Source organism: Melospiza georgiana, chromosome 2 (assembly GCF_028018845.1).
Source record: "Melospiza georgiana isolate bMelGeo1 chromosome 2, bMelGeo1.pri, whole genome shotgun sequence".
In the NCBI taxonomy this organism is placed as follows: domain Eukaryota; kingdom Metazoa; phylum Chordata; class Aves; order Passeriformes; family Passerellidae; genus Melospiza; species Melospiza georgiana.
In genome coordinates, this window is record NC_080431.1 from 21,936,876 (window position 1) to 21,953,656 (window position 16,781).

Consider the following 16,781-nt stretch of genomic DNA (forward strand, 5'->3'; position numbering starts at 1 on the left):
CCACACGGTGAAGCCAAGTACCTCTGCCTATACAAAAAACAGCCACTTCCCAAAGGTACCTCTCATGCTGTGGGAAAATGACATGCATAAACAAGCCCCTTCCAGCCCACCACTTTTTCTGCTCTACAACTGGACAGCAAAAATAACCTGCTGTTCAGCGAGCTGCTCTCTGCTTTAATGCACAGAGCAGAAACATCAGTGAGAGCAAAGGACAGAATTATTCAGGAAGTGCTAATTTTGGGCACACATGCACACAGGCTGGGAAAGAGATGCCCATTTCATTACAAAGCAATTACATTACAAAGGTGTTCTCTGCCTTTCATTTTGCCCTGCTCAAGACCACAGTGCTACATGTCCCTCTACACCAGTACCTGCTTCTGCCCTAAGAGGGCTGTGTCAGCCTCACAGAGTGACATCTGAGGAACTGGTGTAGACCAGCTCAGTGGAAGCAATGGTTTGGAAGCTACTGTGTGCCATTTTGGACCAAATGAAGGAAAGCTCTCCCAAGCGCTTCCTCCTCCAGCAGCCGCGACAACTTCCCATGCCTCATGCTGCAGGAAGGTGTAATGCAAAGCAGAAGGGATGTGGGCTGGGTGGGAGGGCTTCAGCATGCCTCTATATTTAACCAAAAAAAGGTGGCGAGTGTAGCGTGATACAAACACAGAAGGCTGACATGTGCACTAACTGAAAGAGACAAATTAGAGAGGAAATAAAAAAAGAGTATGTCCACTTGGCAGGAGAGAAGAGGCCAGGGATGAGCACGATTTTCAGCAGGCATGCCAGAGCTGGAACTGTGTTTTGAATTCAACGCCACAGTTCCCTTGAGAGTGCTGTCCAGATCATATTTTTGTGTCCAGAACCTGAACAGCAGGTGCTATTTTAATTAAAGCTAAATACAAGAGAGACTCCTGTCACTTCCCGAGTCCAGAATAAAGTGAATCAGAACAGACTCAAGTTACACACAGCTCAGTAGGGGAAACAAAATGATCCCTGCACTGATTCTGGCATGAAAACCAACATCTCCTAACCAAATTCAACAACAACCTAGGCTCCATCCTCTCCAAGCAGGAGGAAATACATACAGGCTGTCAATCCACACAGAACCACTGACAGAGTACTCATGCTACAAAACATGTTGCAGGGCTCTTAAAGGATGAAATAATTTGGGAACATCATAAAACCAAAGGCTGAACAAATGAGGAAATGGACATGTGTGCCTACTTACCAAGTTTCACTTCTGCATTCTCTGTTAATAACACATTTTGCCCTTTGATATCCCTGTGAATCACATGATGGGCATGAAGATGTGCCAACCCCTGCATTAAGGAGAAGAGAGGAAGGAGAGAATGTTCAAAGTTAGGCTCTTGGCTCAGCAACAGACTGCCCATCCCCAGCAGCCCCAAAGGTCACAGCACTGTGCCTTGACCTCCTGCCCTTGGTGCAGGGGGACCTGCAGCACACCACCCACACAGCCTTTGGTGATGGAGCAGAGACACAGGCTCAGATCAGGCTCTCACAGCACCTACATACAGCCCAACATCTGCACTGTGCAAACACCTCCCAGCTGTCCTGTGAATAAAGTTCAGCTCCCACAAAGTCTCCAAGTAATTACATTCTAAATGACATCACTGTCAGTGTATGCCACTGACTTCTGACGTGCACAGGGTCACAGAGAATTCAGCTGGGATGGAGGTGGAAGGAGAAAGGAGGCAGCACCCACATGTATATGTGCACCCCCAGAAGGAGGTGGGGGGTGATGGACTGGCAGTCATGTTTGAGGGCAAGGGAGGACAGATGACAAAGACATGCTGTACTGCAAAAGTGCAGTCCTCTTCTCTAGCCTCCATAAACATGAAACCAGATAATTGTACCTCAGGAAAAAAAAATGTGAAGGAAAAAAAAAGCATAAGCGTTATACTTTCCAAAGGAAACAAAACCTCCTGGCATACGGTGCTTTTTGTTGAGACAGCACCTGGATACATGCCCCAAAGCATTAGCCATGTGGAGGGAGGGCTGAGAAAGACATATGTTGCATTTTACTCTCTAATGTAATTGGGAGAACAACAGGCAACCCTCTTAGCAACTGCCTGTATTTTGGGTTCTCCTCAGTTTTCTGCTCGGAAAATTGTAGTCTCCAGTGGGATCATCTTGCCTGTTCGTGTTGCCCGCACAGTCTTTTAATGTTTTGTGAAAAATAAAGGAATAGAACCTTTACAGCTGCAAGAGGTTAAGAGAGTAGTGGTTGCTGTAGAGAAGTATTTCCTAACACATGTTCTTCATTAACTGATCATTTACCAGTTTTCCTACATAACCATTGGGCTGTTTTCCTTTTTTTAAAACAGTTAATGAGAGTGACAAAAAAACCACTATCTACAGCTTCCCTTCCACAGGTCACAAGCAAATCAAGTGAATGGCTGATGTCCCTGAGACCCTTCACTGACTGCTAATGCTAAGTGTGGTCTTATTTTTCACAGGAATGAAGGCTTTTCCACAGCTTCACACAGGATTATTTTTTAAAGCCTTCTGCTACTCCAACCAAGCCAGAGAGATAATCATCTGTTCTCTCCAGAGTACCATTTAACCCTACTGAAAAAACAGATTTGGGGTTGCAAAGGCCTGGCAGGAGACAGAGGGACACATCTCCACTTTCCTGCAGTCCCCCGACCTTTCCAACCACACAAGGATTCACTGGGCCAACCTTCACCTGTGTCTCCACCTACACCAATCTTTGGGACTTCAGCTCCCTTTAACTTTGTGTTACACCACCTCTCTCCTCGACCTCTGACAAACTTTCTGTTGAATCAGGGTCTGAAACATCTCGTTGCAATGTGAGTTTAGCATTCCTTTTTTCCAGATATTCCAGCTCCCGATGGTCAGTAATTAACACTCCTTTTGCAAATCTCTCATTGAAATTAGAAAATTGTTTTCCCTCTTTTCTGAGGTAAATAGTTTTTCCTCCTCTCAGCAAGTATTTGACTGCTTTATCTAAGGAGGATCTAGGATGAATGCAACATATCATGGAATACCTCTGAGCCCACATGTCTCTCAAATCAAGGGTAAGATGTTCCTGCAGAAATTAGCTTTCTTCATATTAAAGCATGCTAACCATTTATTTTGAAATACAACTTCTCCTTTGTAAACAACTTAAAATGTGCCAGTCAAACACCAGCAGCTGGACTGTCCTCTAGCATTTGAAATTAGAGCAAGAGACCAGAACTGTGTGTCTCCCTCTGTCCTCATCTTAAAAATTGCCAAGGCAGAGCAAATGTGTAACGCAGACAACAGCAGCATTGATTTATGCAAGAGCCAGTGCTCATTTCCTTTAACATAAAGCCCTTCAGAACTTCATTTATGATTAAGCAATTGAACAAACACACTGTGTAGTGGTATGGGTAGGAGGCAATTTGTTTTACAAAGAAGCACGAGGAAAACCATCCCAGATTTATTTAGTGAAGCAAAACAAATGCCAATTCAAAAAAGCACTTAAACTGTACCAACTGGAAATTAAATATTAAGAGTAATTAGCTTAAGTTGCAATTTTAGAACAACTGGTAAGCTGCAGACCTCTTCCTGAAAAACTTCTGTAGCGCCGCCTGCAAGCACGGCACAGGCACAGCCACACGTGACAGAGCTGCTGGCTCTAGACAGGCTGCAGGACAACACAGGATGAGAGCACAGCACAGCACACAAGTCCTGACTGCTGGCCTGAGCCAACAGCTCTTCCTCCACGGACTTGATTAGGAAAGAAAAAGGCAGCTGCAAGCATATTTAGAAAAGCCCATTCTGTACCCTACCGTGCTACAGCCCTGTTTCAGCCCCGGGTCTCAGGGACACAGTTTCACAGCTTCTGCAGCAGGCAAGGTCACCGGCTCCTCTATTGGCTTCTCATGACTAGAAATTGCAATTTTCTGCAAGGCTTCTGCTACAATACAGTACAACTCACACCAAGTTAAATGATGTGGAGCAGACATCTATCTGCTCCTACGCACTCTCCAAGTGATGACATGGCTAATGGGATTGATCAGAAACAGCTTCTTGCAGAACCTCAAGCTAGGCTGCATCTCTGTCAGCCTGTTTCTGTGTGGGGCAGGCTGCTTTCCTTACCCGGAGAATCTCTCTGGAGATATAGGCTATCCAGTCTTCTTTCAGGGTATTCCCTTTTGTGTTCTTCACAAGGTCTGTGATGGAGCCAGCTCCACAAAACTCCATAACAAGCTGCAAAACAAATATCAGTGCACAACCAACATTAAACACAGATCTCAGCTGTACACCAAAGCAAAATAATCAGGTTATAGCATTAATTTGGGAAGCTCTTGTGAAGTAGAGAATGTATTTTACATCTCTGCCTGGAAAATGGATTCAACCAAATGTCTTCAATGTGTGTCAGACATATATGGAATATGTCTCACATTAGTTACCACATTTTCAAGGACTGATTTAATCACTGTAATTTAATGCTGGGAATCTGGATTTGCTCAGCTATGCAAAATACATTAGCAGTAAGAGCACATCCAATGCTGAAGGAATCAAACTCATCACATCACTGCAACACTTCTTATCCTTTAACTTCCATGTATTTATGGAAGAACGTGCTCCCTGCCATTTCAACCCCAAACTTCAGTCCTCTAGAGGGTGTAGATGAGGTGGGATGAAAAATGTAATGGGTACAATCTCAAATGCAGCTTTCTTTTTACAGTCACATATTCTAACTCCTCAGCTGTCTTGCTCCTATGAAACATGTTACTATCCATCTGGGAAATGGGAAAAAAAGTTACTTAAAGAACAAATCCACTGCTTATAGCAAATCTTGGTTCAGGCATCTCCTTAACGATGTGTGATTAGCCTCTGTGATTCACTTATCTAGGAGTTCAGGCAAGCACCAAACTCCTTTAGTTTGTCCTTCCATAAAATGGTATTTCTGTCATTATCAATCTATAACCAACAGGGAAACACTTAGGAACATGTTTGAAAAACATCTGCTTACCCACAGTTGGTCATCATGTCCTGGAGGACTTTTCTTAATGAAAGCACCATAATAAGTTGCAATATTTCTATGATGAGAATATTTCTTTAGCATATTAATCTCCAGTTTGATTTCTTCTTCTTCATCCTTTGGAAAAAAAATAAAACAAACCCCCATATGTTTAATATACCACATGCATTATTGATTTATTCCTCACTGTCACAAAAGTAGATTTTTTCTGAACTTCAATTTATACCAGCACCATGTTCAGTAAACCCCTCTGATGTTCATGCCATCAAAATCTTGTTTATTGAAATGGTCTAAGACAAGTATTTCCCAAGTTTTCAGTAGCACAAAGAAACAAATAAAAGATGCAATGGATTTGACCCAGTGATGGAACATGACAAAATCTGTTTCAAAAACCCAATGCTTGTAGCACCTTAAGTAAATCCATAGCTAGCAGGCTGGGAATTTATGACAGAGGAATATTATTTCCATCTTCCTCAATTTTTCTCCTTTAATTTTATTCATTTTAACCAGTTCTATTAAAAGGCCAGACAGTGGCTTTGATAAACCACCTGCCAAAGCAGGTTCCCATCTTGGTGCCAGCATTGGACTGGCACAGGAAAACAGAGGTGGAGATCAGGAATTCCCCTTACTGCAAGAACAAGGCATTTGCCTCGTGCACAAGCTTCCTTCTCCTCCTCCATCTGCCTCTGTGGAGGAAGAGCAAGTGCATCAGGAAGAATGGGCCAGGAGCCCAGGCAGTAAACAGGATGCTGAGACACAAAGGCAGAGGAAGGATTTCCCCTGGCTCCAGCAAGGTGCCAAGCAAAGAGCAGCTCAGGTGAAGGGAGGTCATCCCTCCAAAGAGCTAAAATGGGTAACATAATGAAACCACTCCTGAAAAGACCCACAACCTGCTTTTGAAGTGACAGTAGGACAAGCTGCATGGAAGGATCCACACGCTTTGAGGTGCTGCGTGAGCAGGCAGACAGCAGATACAAAAGAAGGAGAGGACACCAACCCGCCCCCAAATCTCTCTTCCCACACCTAGACAGCAGGAGTCTTCTTCAAGCACCTAGCAAGGCAACCAATTAAAAGGCAGGTGGATATTCCTTTTTGCTCTACAATTTTATATCCAAGCAGAAAAACATCTACCTTAAACTGATTCCAGGAAGAAGCCAAAACTTCTCCCTAGGGTTGCTGGCTGATGGGAACGGTAGCACATACGCTAATTATTCTGTGATGCCAAAGCTGATTATATGATAAAATTTTAAGCCTTAAACTTCCTCGCAATTTGTACCACTCTAGCAATCAAATATCCTATTCATGACATAGGCAGATGTTAATAGCACTTTGTGTTAACTCCTTATACACACCCGTACACACGCCTTGAACAACAGACACCACTCTCTGCTACAAAGCTAACTACAACCATCAGTACACGCTACAGCCATTTCAAACACTCTAATAGTGGGGTGCAACGCTTACTCGTAAATTATTATGACAGAATTCCCAAAATGCACCAGGGATAAACTATTCTTATCTTTTTAAGATGTGCCTTTGAAGTAAAATACTGAGTATTTCTGGAAGACTGAACAAAACAGTAAGAAAACCTTGTAAATCAAAGTTCCTAGTGAACAGCAGCCCTGGGAGAGAGCAATGTCAGAAAAGCTTTTTGAGCCAAAAGCTAACTTGGTGCTTCCTCAGCTGCTTCTGTTGTCCTTGCTGTTGAATGATTTTTTTATTTATTCAGACTATATGCAAAAAGAAAAAAAAAAAGAGAGGTGGAAGACAGGGTTATATTACACCAAACCTCTAATTGTGCATTTATGCAAAAAGAAATTAAACAGGAGCATTGTTAAACTTGATGCTTTGGGACTTAATTGCTGATAGGTTAATACGTATAATTGGATTAATCTGCTATTTTGAACTGACTTTTTAGATAAAAATTACTTCCTACCCTCAGCACATGAACACAATAGCTTTTGCAATACAATGGACAGGATGTCCTAAAGGTTGTTTGTGTTTATTTATTGTAATAGCAGCCAAAATGACAATACTTAAACAGGATCTATTTCTGAAAAATGAAATAATAAAAATCCCAGCCCCCCTCCCCCCACCAAAATAAAAAAAAGAACAAACAACAAAAAAGGCACACACAGAGCCAGCAGACTGCAGACAGTGAGTGCTCTTTCAGCTCTCCACTGAGTCTGTGTCACAGCACCTGCTCAAAGGCTTGCAGCAGAATCTCCCTGCAATATCTCCCCAAGCACCTCCCTGAACTACAGCTAACAATGGTCCTACATTCATATTTCAGCTGCCTTTGAGCACTTGTCTACAACACAAATAGCTCCTCACCTACAGTTCAATCCAGTACAAAATGCAGTTTACAATAACAAATAGATTCAGTAATTTTTGCCAGGCTTTGGAAGAATCCACTGAGTTAGTGTGGATCGATAACCCCCTGGCAGTGAGTCCTGAAGACTCTGTGGCGACAGGAACTATTATGAGGAATAATCAGCACAGAAAAGGCTGAAGCACCAGTGTGGTAAAGCAATTGGTAGAAGACTAAAAAAAGGAAATTAAAACAAAAAGTTGGCAAGATCAAAATTGCTCTGTTCCAGATTCAGGAGTTTTTTTTTTTTTTCCCAGGGTACAGGTAATTTCATCCCAATGTGGACATCTGAAAGAGGCCAAACAATGTGCACCCTACCGGTGTTTACTTCTCCCCACTAACTACAAAAGGAGCGTGAGGTCATTAGCCAAGATCCAGACACCAAACTTGCAGATGTCTTGCATCAGGGTGAGATGAGTCCCACCCAAAAGGATAATGCCCTTTCCACACAGATTCCCTTATGGACAGACGTGCCTCGGGGAGGGTACACTGCAGCCTGCAGCAGGGATCCTCCTGAGGAGACCGAGGTGTTTTGGCAGCCCTCCTGGGGTTTGGACACGTGAGCCAGCCTCAGAGATGGAAGGTCTGTCACCTCCTCCAGACAACACATGCAATGCACCACCACCACTGACAGTGCCTCCATTTGCAGAGGCAAGGGGATCACAAAAGCAGAAAATTAAAACTGATTGAGGCAAGAGACTGTCATTCTCATGAAGTAATACAAAAGTACATCCTTTTTTCTTGAAGGAGAGAGGCAGCTGGTGAGCCCTTCCTAGTGATTTTATGCAGCTGGCATCAATTACCACTTTAAGCCATTATCTGTGAATACAAACTCCCATTGAAACCCTCTTTGTCTTCCTTCTGATGGAGCTGGTGGAAGTGTTTTATACTTATACATTCCCTGTCTGTTTGTGACAGCACGTCTGATTACCAGTAATTTTTGCAGTAAGCTATACTTTTGCAAGACTCACGTGGTTAAATCAAGCTTGGAGCAGCTTTCCTCTGTCTTTTCTTGTGTTTCCCTTCAGAGACTAAATGGACGTGCCAGCATCCCTAGGGGTTTCTAACTGCAACACTTTTACCAAAATAATCTTGCCTGTAAGATTAAAACCTGCATATGACTCCCACAGAGAAATCCACCCATGTACATTCAGATAATTTCTAACCATTTGAATCAGCACACTGAAAATAAACCCAGGTGTGTTACCTCTGAGACTACCACCCAGCAGCACCTGATCAGCTTGCCTACTGCTCCACCACAAAGCTCAACATCCCTTGTTCTTCCATTCATCTCTGCACACTAAATATCAGCATGGGGTTTTGTGCATGCAGATGGCAAATCAATGACTTGTTTTTATTGCTTCAGCATTTACAAAATTGTGATGATTTAAGTAGCTGAAGATTTAAGTATTTGACCGTGGTTGCCACTGGAGAAACTCGCAGTCAAAAAACGCTACTGGCGCAGATCCATGTAAGGAAGATTATCAGCTGTTTTCCAAAGGTAGCACTCCACCCCCTGCAACATTATGGAAAGAAAACACTGCGTATTTACACAAATTTTTAGAAGGCAAGGAATTCAGAAACACTTTGCTGGACATTTTTGAGGGATGGAAAAGAAGAGAAGTAGGTTCTAGAAGTGTCAGAATCAGGGAGGACATAATCAAAGGGTAAGTCACTTCAAGTCTGTCCCTAAGCATCATTGTCTAGATGCTTCAGGAGACAAAGCACAACAGTCCTAACCTATTCCAGCACTAAAACTGGTATGAGAACCCTATGAGAAATTGAGAAACACACTTAGAAGAGTAAGGGGGAAATAACACTGTTTCCCAAGCTCTGTAGCACAACGAAGTTATTTCAGGAGCTGAATTTTAAAATTAAAAAAAACCCAAACCTCCCAAAGGTAGAGCAAAGACATGTCTCAAGGCATCTAAGAGGTGACTTTCCATTCAAACTCCCTCACCTGGAAGATCTGTCTGACTACTGCGCTTGGCTGGAAGTTTATTCTGCCAGCCCAAGGAGAAGAAACTCAGTATTATTTCCAAAGGTTTTATTTACCCTACTATTATGACGATGAAAAATGTGAATGAGGAAACACAGTCCAGCAAGGCTAAAGCAATACAGTGTTCTGTGATAAAGGAGAGAGCAAGTTTACTTATCCTACCAGATGATTTATACACTGCTCTAAACCGTGTGAAGCAGAATAAAAATTGGTCCTTTCAGTAACTTTGCTTTCTGATTTAAAAAATGAGACAGTGACAAATCTCGTCTCTCTCCTCACAAATGACATCCAGTCATTTCATGCTACAACCAAGGGTTTTTTAGAATTAGTATCACTACCAAACAGTGTAAAATCAAACACCAGCAAAAGAGGATGGAGTGAGGGAAGCCTTCACATCTCCTCTCCTCTGCTTTCCCAGTACTGCTCACAAAGCTCTGCCTGCCTACACCCATGGAGCTGCTCTGCCTGGAGAATGGCAGCTGGCAATACTCTGCCTGGGGCTTCAGACTAAGCAGCGTTCCTGAGGATCACAAGCTCCAGTGGCAGCTTCTGACATTTTGGAATCTTGAGATCAGGGCAGAGTTGGGATCTGTGTAGAGCAGCAGGCAGCAGCCTCAGCTCAGCACTGGAAGTGAAAAGGCACTGCTAACCCATGGACTCCCAGAGCACTGGAGAGGAAACCAGTCTGCCTTCACAGGCATCAAAATGATAACAACTTTCCCTTTCTTCTACCATCTGCCCCTGACACACTAATTGAAGAAAAACAGGAGAAGTCCAAAAGAAACCCAGTTTATTTTCCTTTCTGCTTCCTCTCACGTTTCACTTCTGCCTTCCACTCACATTAAAAAAAAAAAAGTCCTAGAAGACACCAAAACCACAAACAAAAATCTTCCTGAACAAATCAAATCACAACACCAACTTTTGCAAACCACCATTCTGCTTGAGTGTCACAACCTCCCTCCTCTTTGCACTCCAGACATGGCCAGCATCCATTTGGAGAGAATCTGTCCAGGACAGAGAAAGTCTGAATAGAGCCTAGCACAATAGGTGACCTTTTCTGCTGCAGGAATCCACAATATATACACTCGTTAATAAAGTTCTCACACACCAGGGAGATGTTCTGGCAAGGAAAGCTGGGGCAGTGTTGCACACAGCACAGCATTTGAAGTGGGAGCTGTGGCGCTGCCTCCAAGCTGGGAAGGAGGTTGTAATTTCAGGAGGAACCAAACCACAAGAGAAACGATACTCCAAGTGGGTAAGTCCCTGCCAGTGACTGCCAAGGTAGGAAGTTTGTATAAAGCAGAGCAGCTTGCAGTGCAGAGAGTGCAACGTGGAAAAACGTGGTCCTCTCCAACACCACAACCAAGTGTTGGAATTGGGAATACAGCATAAAATAGTTGGTAAGAAAAAATATCAAATGCAGGCTTCTTGGGAGGGAAAGTCAAAACTGTTTTAAATAAAAGACTTTAATCAAGAGGGGCAATAAATATTTAACAAGTCCTTATACAATCCCTCCTAAATCTTAAATTTCTTATTACACCCCAACCTTCTTGAGAGCTTTTTACAAGCCTTTGAGCTTTGTCACCCTCAAGCTAAAGACCTCATGTAAGTTTATTTCCCATCTGTCTCCCTCCTGTGTTACCTTCTCACTCCCAGCATTCTCTGTGCCTGTTTCATTTCACATGCAAGGTCTCTTTTTCATGGACACCTTACCCACATACTCTTCCCACCTTGGCACCAGCAGGCTAATTTCTCTGCACTGTCCTTCTGGTCCTTCCCAAAGACTTTAGTAAGGCCTTCAGACTGCATCCCCTTAAGAAAGGCATCCATCATGCCACACACTCAGCAACAGTGAGGGAGCACTAGCCATCCAGCAAGCAGTGGCACGGGTGCTGAGCATCCCCCACCACGGCTGGGAGGGTGCCTCAGCCTCTGCCCCTCATCCACATGACAGCCCATGCAGAGAAAGGCCTTCATGGGCTTTACCACTGGTGAGCTTTCTGGAAACCAGGCATCCTGTCACTGGGAGCTGCCACCAGGCTGTGCGCTGCTGCCAGCACAGAGCCACGCTGCCAGGAACAGCAAAGCAGCAATGCTGCTCAGGCACTGTAATTGCAGAAGACGGCTGGGGAGCTTTCTCAAGGGTCAAAAAAACCTCACTTTTGCAGGGACTGGCTGGCACAACAGTGCTGTCCTTATGACCACATTCAGTTACCTTCAGTGGCAACATTTCATCAAGCAGGTGAGAAACACTTCCACCAAACACACAAAACAGAAGCCGCTTTGTCTGGCCTTGGCGCAACACCCTCTCTACTGCATGCTAAAGGCACTGTTTGAAACAAGAAAGCAAATGAGTCAAGTTGTTCAGGACAGTGCCATCACTGAGGCTGCAGCCATAAAGGAACAGTTAAATCAGCTGGACAAAGAGGCATGAGGAAGGAGCAGCTCCTAAGCAGGGTCCCAGCACTCCCCAAGGAGCCTGTGTAGCAGCATTGTGCAGGCGCAGGAGATGGAATCACGTGCAGGCAGGAAGCAGCCAAAAACCACGTGAAGACAATACTTGTCTGTTGTCTCCCCCCTGAACCACCTCCTCTGCCAGTCACTGTGACAACAATATTTTCTTTCTTGCCTGATGTGCCTCCGGTGCCTTCACTGGTCACTGAATGAGCTGCTCTGAAGGCACAGAAACCACAGCACCGCTGACCTCCCTCAGTAAAACACTGGGATGCCACAGGCTTTTCCAAATACAACCAAGAGAGAAACCTCCTAAAGGCAAATCACTTCAACTATTTCCAAGGCTAATTCCTTGATCCTAGTCATGATTACTTAGAAGAGTTTCCTGCTCAGATTGCATGTTTGTCCAAGCTATACAATTCAACTGTCCATCCTCATCAAGCCTAAATTACTTACAAGTTACACAACAAGCTACCCTTATATTGACATCTTCAGAGCTCTCATAAAAGAGGGAAGAACTAGTCCCCTACTTCCATTACTATTATTTACTCTAAATAAGCCTGTTGCTATATAATTTCTACATTCAGTCTCAGATTTCTTGTGATCAGAACAAGCCCTTCCTAGCAGATATTAAAATTAAGCCTGTGTGCAAAATAAAGAAATCTCCTTTATGCAAAGCTCCATGCTCAGATAATTAGAGGAGATGGAGATGCTGGAGAGAAAACAGGCTAATGCACAATGCCAAAATGTTGCATGGCTTTTCTGCTTCCAATCTCAGCATGCATTTGATGCCAAGGAAAGCAGCATCTCAGTGGGTGACAGAGCCAAGGAAGGCATTTGCCCACTGCCTGGTCCCTGCTCTGCCCTGGGCAGTAGGAAGCTCCACCATTCCCACCTGGAGGGCAGACCTCCTTCCCAAAGGGATCAACACAAGTCCTTCCCCACATGTGCAGTCCAGACGCTGCCAGGCTGCAGTTTGGACCTGGGAGATGTAAAAGGCTCCCGAGTCCTGCAGGTTTCATGCAGCTGGAGAGGTTCAACAAGAAACTGAAGTTCTGGCTTGAGACTAAGCTTTAAACTTAGAGGGAGGCAGAAGGGGAACATCTGAGAGAAGAGAGGAAACAAAAGGTTGAAATGACTGAAAGCAGATTTCCTATGCATCAAATGCCACACAGACATTGTATTAGCAGAAATGTAAGCTGAGAAAGTAAAACACATTAAAAATAGCAGTTCTGGCATAACACTAATGTTCTTCTAGTAGTGAAAACCTATAATTACACAAAGACACTAATTTTCTTAAAGGACAGATTTGTTCAATATACAGCCTCACACCCACACTGACCAACAAGTCTTGTAGATGAACAGGGAAGAGGAATTTATTTACAACCCCTCTTTCATTTCATATATTGAAGGAAACCCAAATGCTACAAGACAAATAAAATATCCCAACAGTTTGGGATAACAAACACAAAAGATATAACCATGCACACCCAAACAGGAACAGAACAAATGACAGGACAGGAAAGTAACCCCACTTGGACTTTCCTCAGGGCTGTTTCACATAGGATCTTTCATCAAAATGAGATGGGGCTGGAGAAGTAGTTTTCAAGAGAAACTCAGCATGCTGAGTTTATGCTACCATTTCCCTGAAGGCCTGGCACTGCTCAATACATTATATTATTTAGGCCAAAAGCAAACCAGACAGATTTGCAAAGCAGAGGGGGAAGACTGGCAAAATCAAACGTATATTAAGAAAAAAAATTAAAATATAAATAAAAACAAACAAACTAAATTTTCACAAACCAAATCAAACAAAATCCGCAAAACAAAACAAACAAACCCCCCCAAACCAAAAATAAGCTCAAAATACAGAGCAGCACAAACAAGTACCACCACAATTGCCAGCAGTGAGCAGCTGGTAGCCATGCAGCAAGTGCCTCATATTCCAGGAGACACAGTCCCACCAGAGACCTTTACCCCTCAACAGGACAAGTATCACCTCAGCTGGACAGACCTGTCCCTCACAGGCACCTTTCCCCCATGTTAAATTGCAGATCCCCAGGTCACTTACATTCCAGGCTTCAGCACAACACTGCGTGTCTAAAATCAGACAGAACGAATCCAGGCTTTGGTCACTGGTAACATCAATGGTTAACACAAGCGAACAACTGCTGCAAGACCACAAGTTTTATTATGGTCTTGGTCTTCTGACCCAAAATCAACTAGTAGGTGGAAGAACAACTTTGTAACACATTGCTAATCCCTCAGCTGTCCACATTACCTAAATTTTCTAATGCTTTAATTAAGGGAACAGTCCTCATTAAAATGCTGCAAATGCAGCAATTTTTCCTTCCAAACATTTAAAACAGTCTGCAACACTAACAAAGCTCTGTATTTTGTCAGAAAATAAGTACTAAGAAAAGGCCCAAACCTGAAATTACTGCATTTTCTTTGCAGGCCATCAATCCACTTGTATAAAGCAACATACACTTCACTGAGCCTGCTGCTATGAAGAAACAGATTTAACACTTCTTTTCTAAAGTGGTGTGCCTTTGTCTAATACCCATTTTTAGTGCAGCCAGCAAAAGGAAAATTCAAAATTCTTCACTATGCTACAGCTTCCAAAAATCTTCTTGTAAGCAAGGATTGGTGTGAGATCATGATCTGACTTATTCAACACAAGGTTTCTTTTGTGCAGCAGCCAAAATATGTAAATTGCCCAGGAATAAAAGAAATCATCTGATCTGTACATGTGTCTTACAAACACAACTGGATGACAGTGTGAGGCACAAGTCCTTACAGGTTTTAATTGCAGGTAATCTTTGCCTGAAGGTTAAACACTTTAGCTCCTCTGGTCCAATATTAGTCACCGCTCAGCCTCTGTCAGTAATCCACAGCCTTCCCCTGCCTTATGCAGAGAAAGGACTACAAATCCAAAATGCCAGGTGCCAGCAGGGAGGACCCAAGAGGTTCAAAGGACCCACTGAGGACACACAGAGGACCCACTCCTCTCACCTGATGAGGGACAGAAGGGATCACAAAAACAGCTGTGACACCAGCCCACCATCGTGTGTTTGAGAAACAGGCTGAGTAAACCACTGTCTGTGTAGACCATGGGAAGAGACTGGACCAAGTCCTACAGGTTTGCCAAAATCAATTTTCAAAATACTCCACAAAATGTCTTTGGTTTCTTACACCAACACTGCAAGCAAGGACAGCTTAAAAAGCTGGAAGGAGGAGGCTCACTCCTACTCCCTTTGTCACCATCTCCACGTTCTCTTCCCTCTCTGTTTTGGTGAGAACTGCTCCTCATACCAGTGACAGAGCAGAAAACCAGTACCAGGTCAGTAGCTGTAACACCATCAGACCTGCACAGACCTACTGAAACCTGTCCAAATCCTTAAACCACCCGCTGCTTCTTGGGAAGGAATGGGCTCCTTCTGCAAAAGGGTAAACCCAGGCCCATGATGGATATCAGACTAGACCTGGGATTTTAGCTCCTCCCAGCCCTTCTTCATTCCCAAAACCTACAATATAACAGCAGCTTTAAGGGTGAAAAAACACCATCATGCTCAGTTACTCTGCAGAAATATTCAAAAAATAAATAACTAGAAATATGTATGCTGAGAGTAGCTTTCTTGAAGCAGACCTCTCCAACTTGCTTGTTCATGTATGAATGAGATTCATGTTTATAACCCTAGGGGTTTTCAAAGCAAGAAGGAATATGGATATTACATTTTACTTCTAAAATACACTACTGCTCAAAAAACCTGCTCTTTTAAAAATGGGAAATCCATTACCAAATGATTTACAACTGACTGACAAGATGATGATGTCTGTAATTATCAGATCCAATCACTCAAATTACAATTTACCAGCAGACACACAAACTATTTGATTCACAGTTAACATTTTTTCTTCAGCAATTGCCAGGTCCTTTCTAAAACAAGAGAGGAGACAGACAACCTCTATCAGTAACAAATGCAGCTGCTGATGAGTGGAATTCAGGGATGTCTGAGAGGGGCAAATTTCCCTTCATGTCTGTGCCAAACCCTCCCAGAGGACAGACGACAACCAGGGCTGCAACCAAAAGGCTTTTCCTTTGTGCTCAGACAGGAACAGCTGTTAGACAGGTACAAAGGTACAGCCACGTCTGGGCATGTGTGATAAGCGAGTTCTTTATAAAATTGGCTGCTGAGGTTTTGATTTTCTTTGGTAGATTAACGCTGACTTATGCACACATTTAAAATCGCCCTGCACTGCCAAAGCTCTATAAAGGCTGTGCACTTTAGTGTACAAGTTAAGTGCATTTGGCACTACACTACGATGTACAAAATCATTTCCATGCAGCTGCCAGCAGAAGGGAGCTATATTCTTGGACCAGATGTTTTTGTTGTCGGTGCTGCCAAGCACGCCTGGAAACCTCACAGCTGAGCAGTGCTGCAGGAATGAATTAACAATGAACAGAGCCACAAGATGCTCATGTCCATCTATTAAATGGGGTGTCACAGTCCCCTCTCTCCCTTACTCCTGCTCTCTGAGCAAGGAAGCTGTGGATGGCCAGCGAATTATTTACCTGTCCTAGAAGAAAAGCCTTTCTGCCTCCATCAGGATAAATAAAAGTAAAAAATGCTTCCAAATATTATACCCCAGCTGCATTTACCCTTAGCTGAGAAGGCGACAAAGAGACCTTGATTAACAGCCAAGAAAATAGGACTGGAAAAAATATAAAACAGTCCTAATGCTACAGTACATGTTTGTTTTTGCTGCTGGGCTGTGAACAGGCAAGCATTTATTAAAAGGTATTTCACTTCAAAAATCAGAGCTGCTATGGCATCTCAATTTCCAGTTTAAAAACAAACAGCTCAGATCCCAGCACAAGTCTCTCACTCTTGAGCTGAAATGCTGAGTAGGGGACAGAAGTCCACTTCCCAACCTCAGCACCAGCTTCCAGTGAGGCTCAG

The 16,781-nt window shown here is 43.4% G+C and overlaps 1 protein-coding gene across 1 annotated transcript in view; it reads right to left on the minus strand.

The window, feature by feature from the left end:
• The window catches only part of MAP4K4 (mitogen-activated protein kinase kinase kinase kinase 4), a 165,097-nt gene that overhangs the window by 53,722 nt on the left and 94,594 nt on the right, over positions 1-16,781 (minus strand). The window contains exons 4-6 of the mRNA XM_058019082.1: positions 4,985-5,110; positions 4,105-4,215; positions 1,226-1,316 (exon numbers count right to left, since the gene is read on the minus strand). Coding sequence (XP_057875065.1) covers positions 1,226-1,316; positions 4,105-4,215; positions 4,985-5,110 — 328 coding nt within the window. The remainder of the gene's footprint in view (positions 1-1,225; positions 1,317-4,104; positions 4,216-4,984; positions 5,111-16,781) is intronic.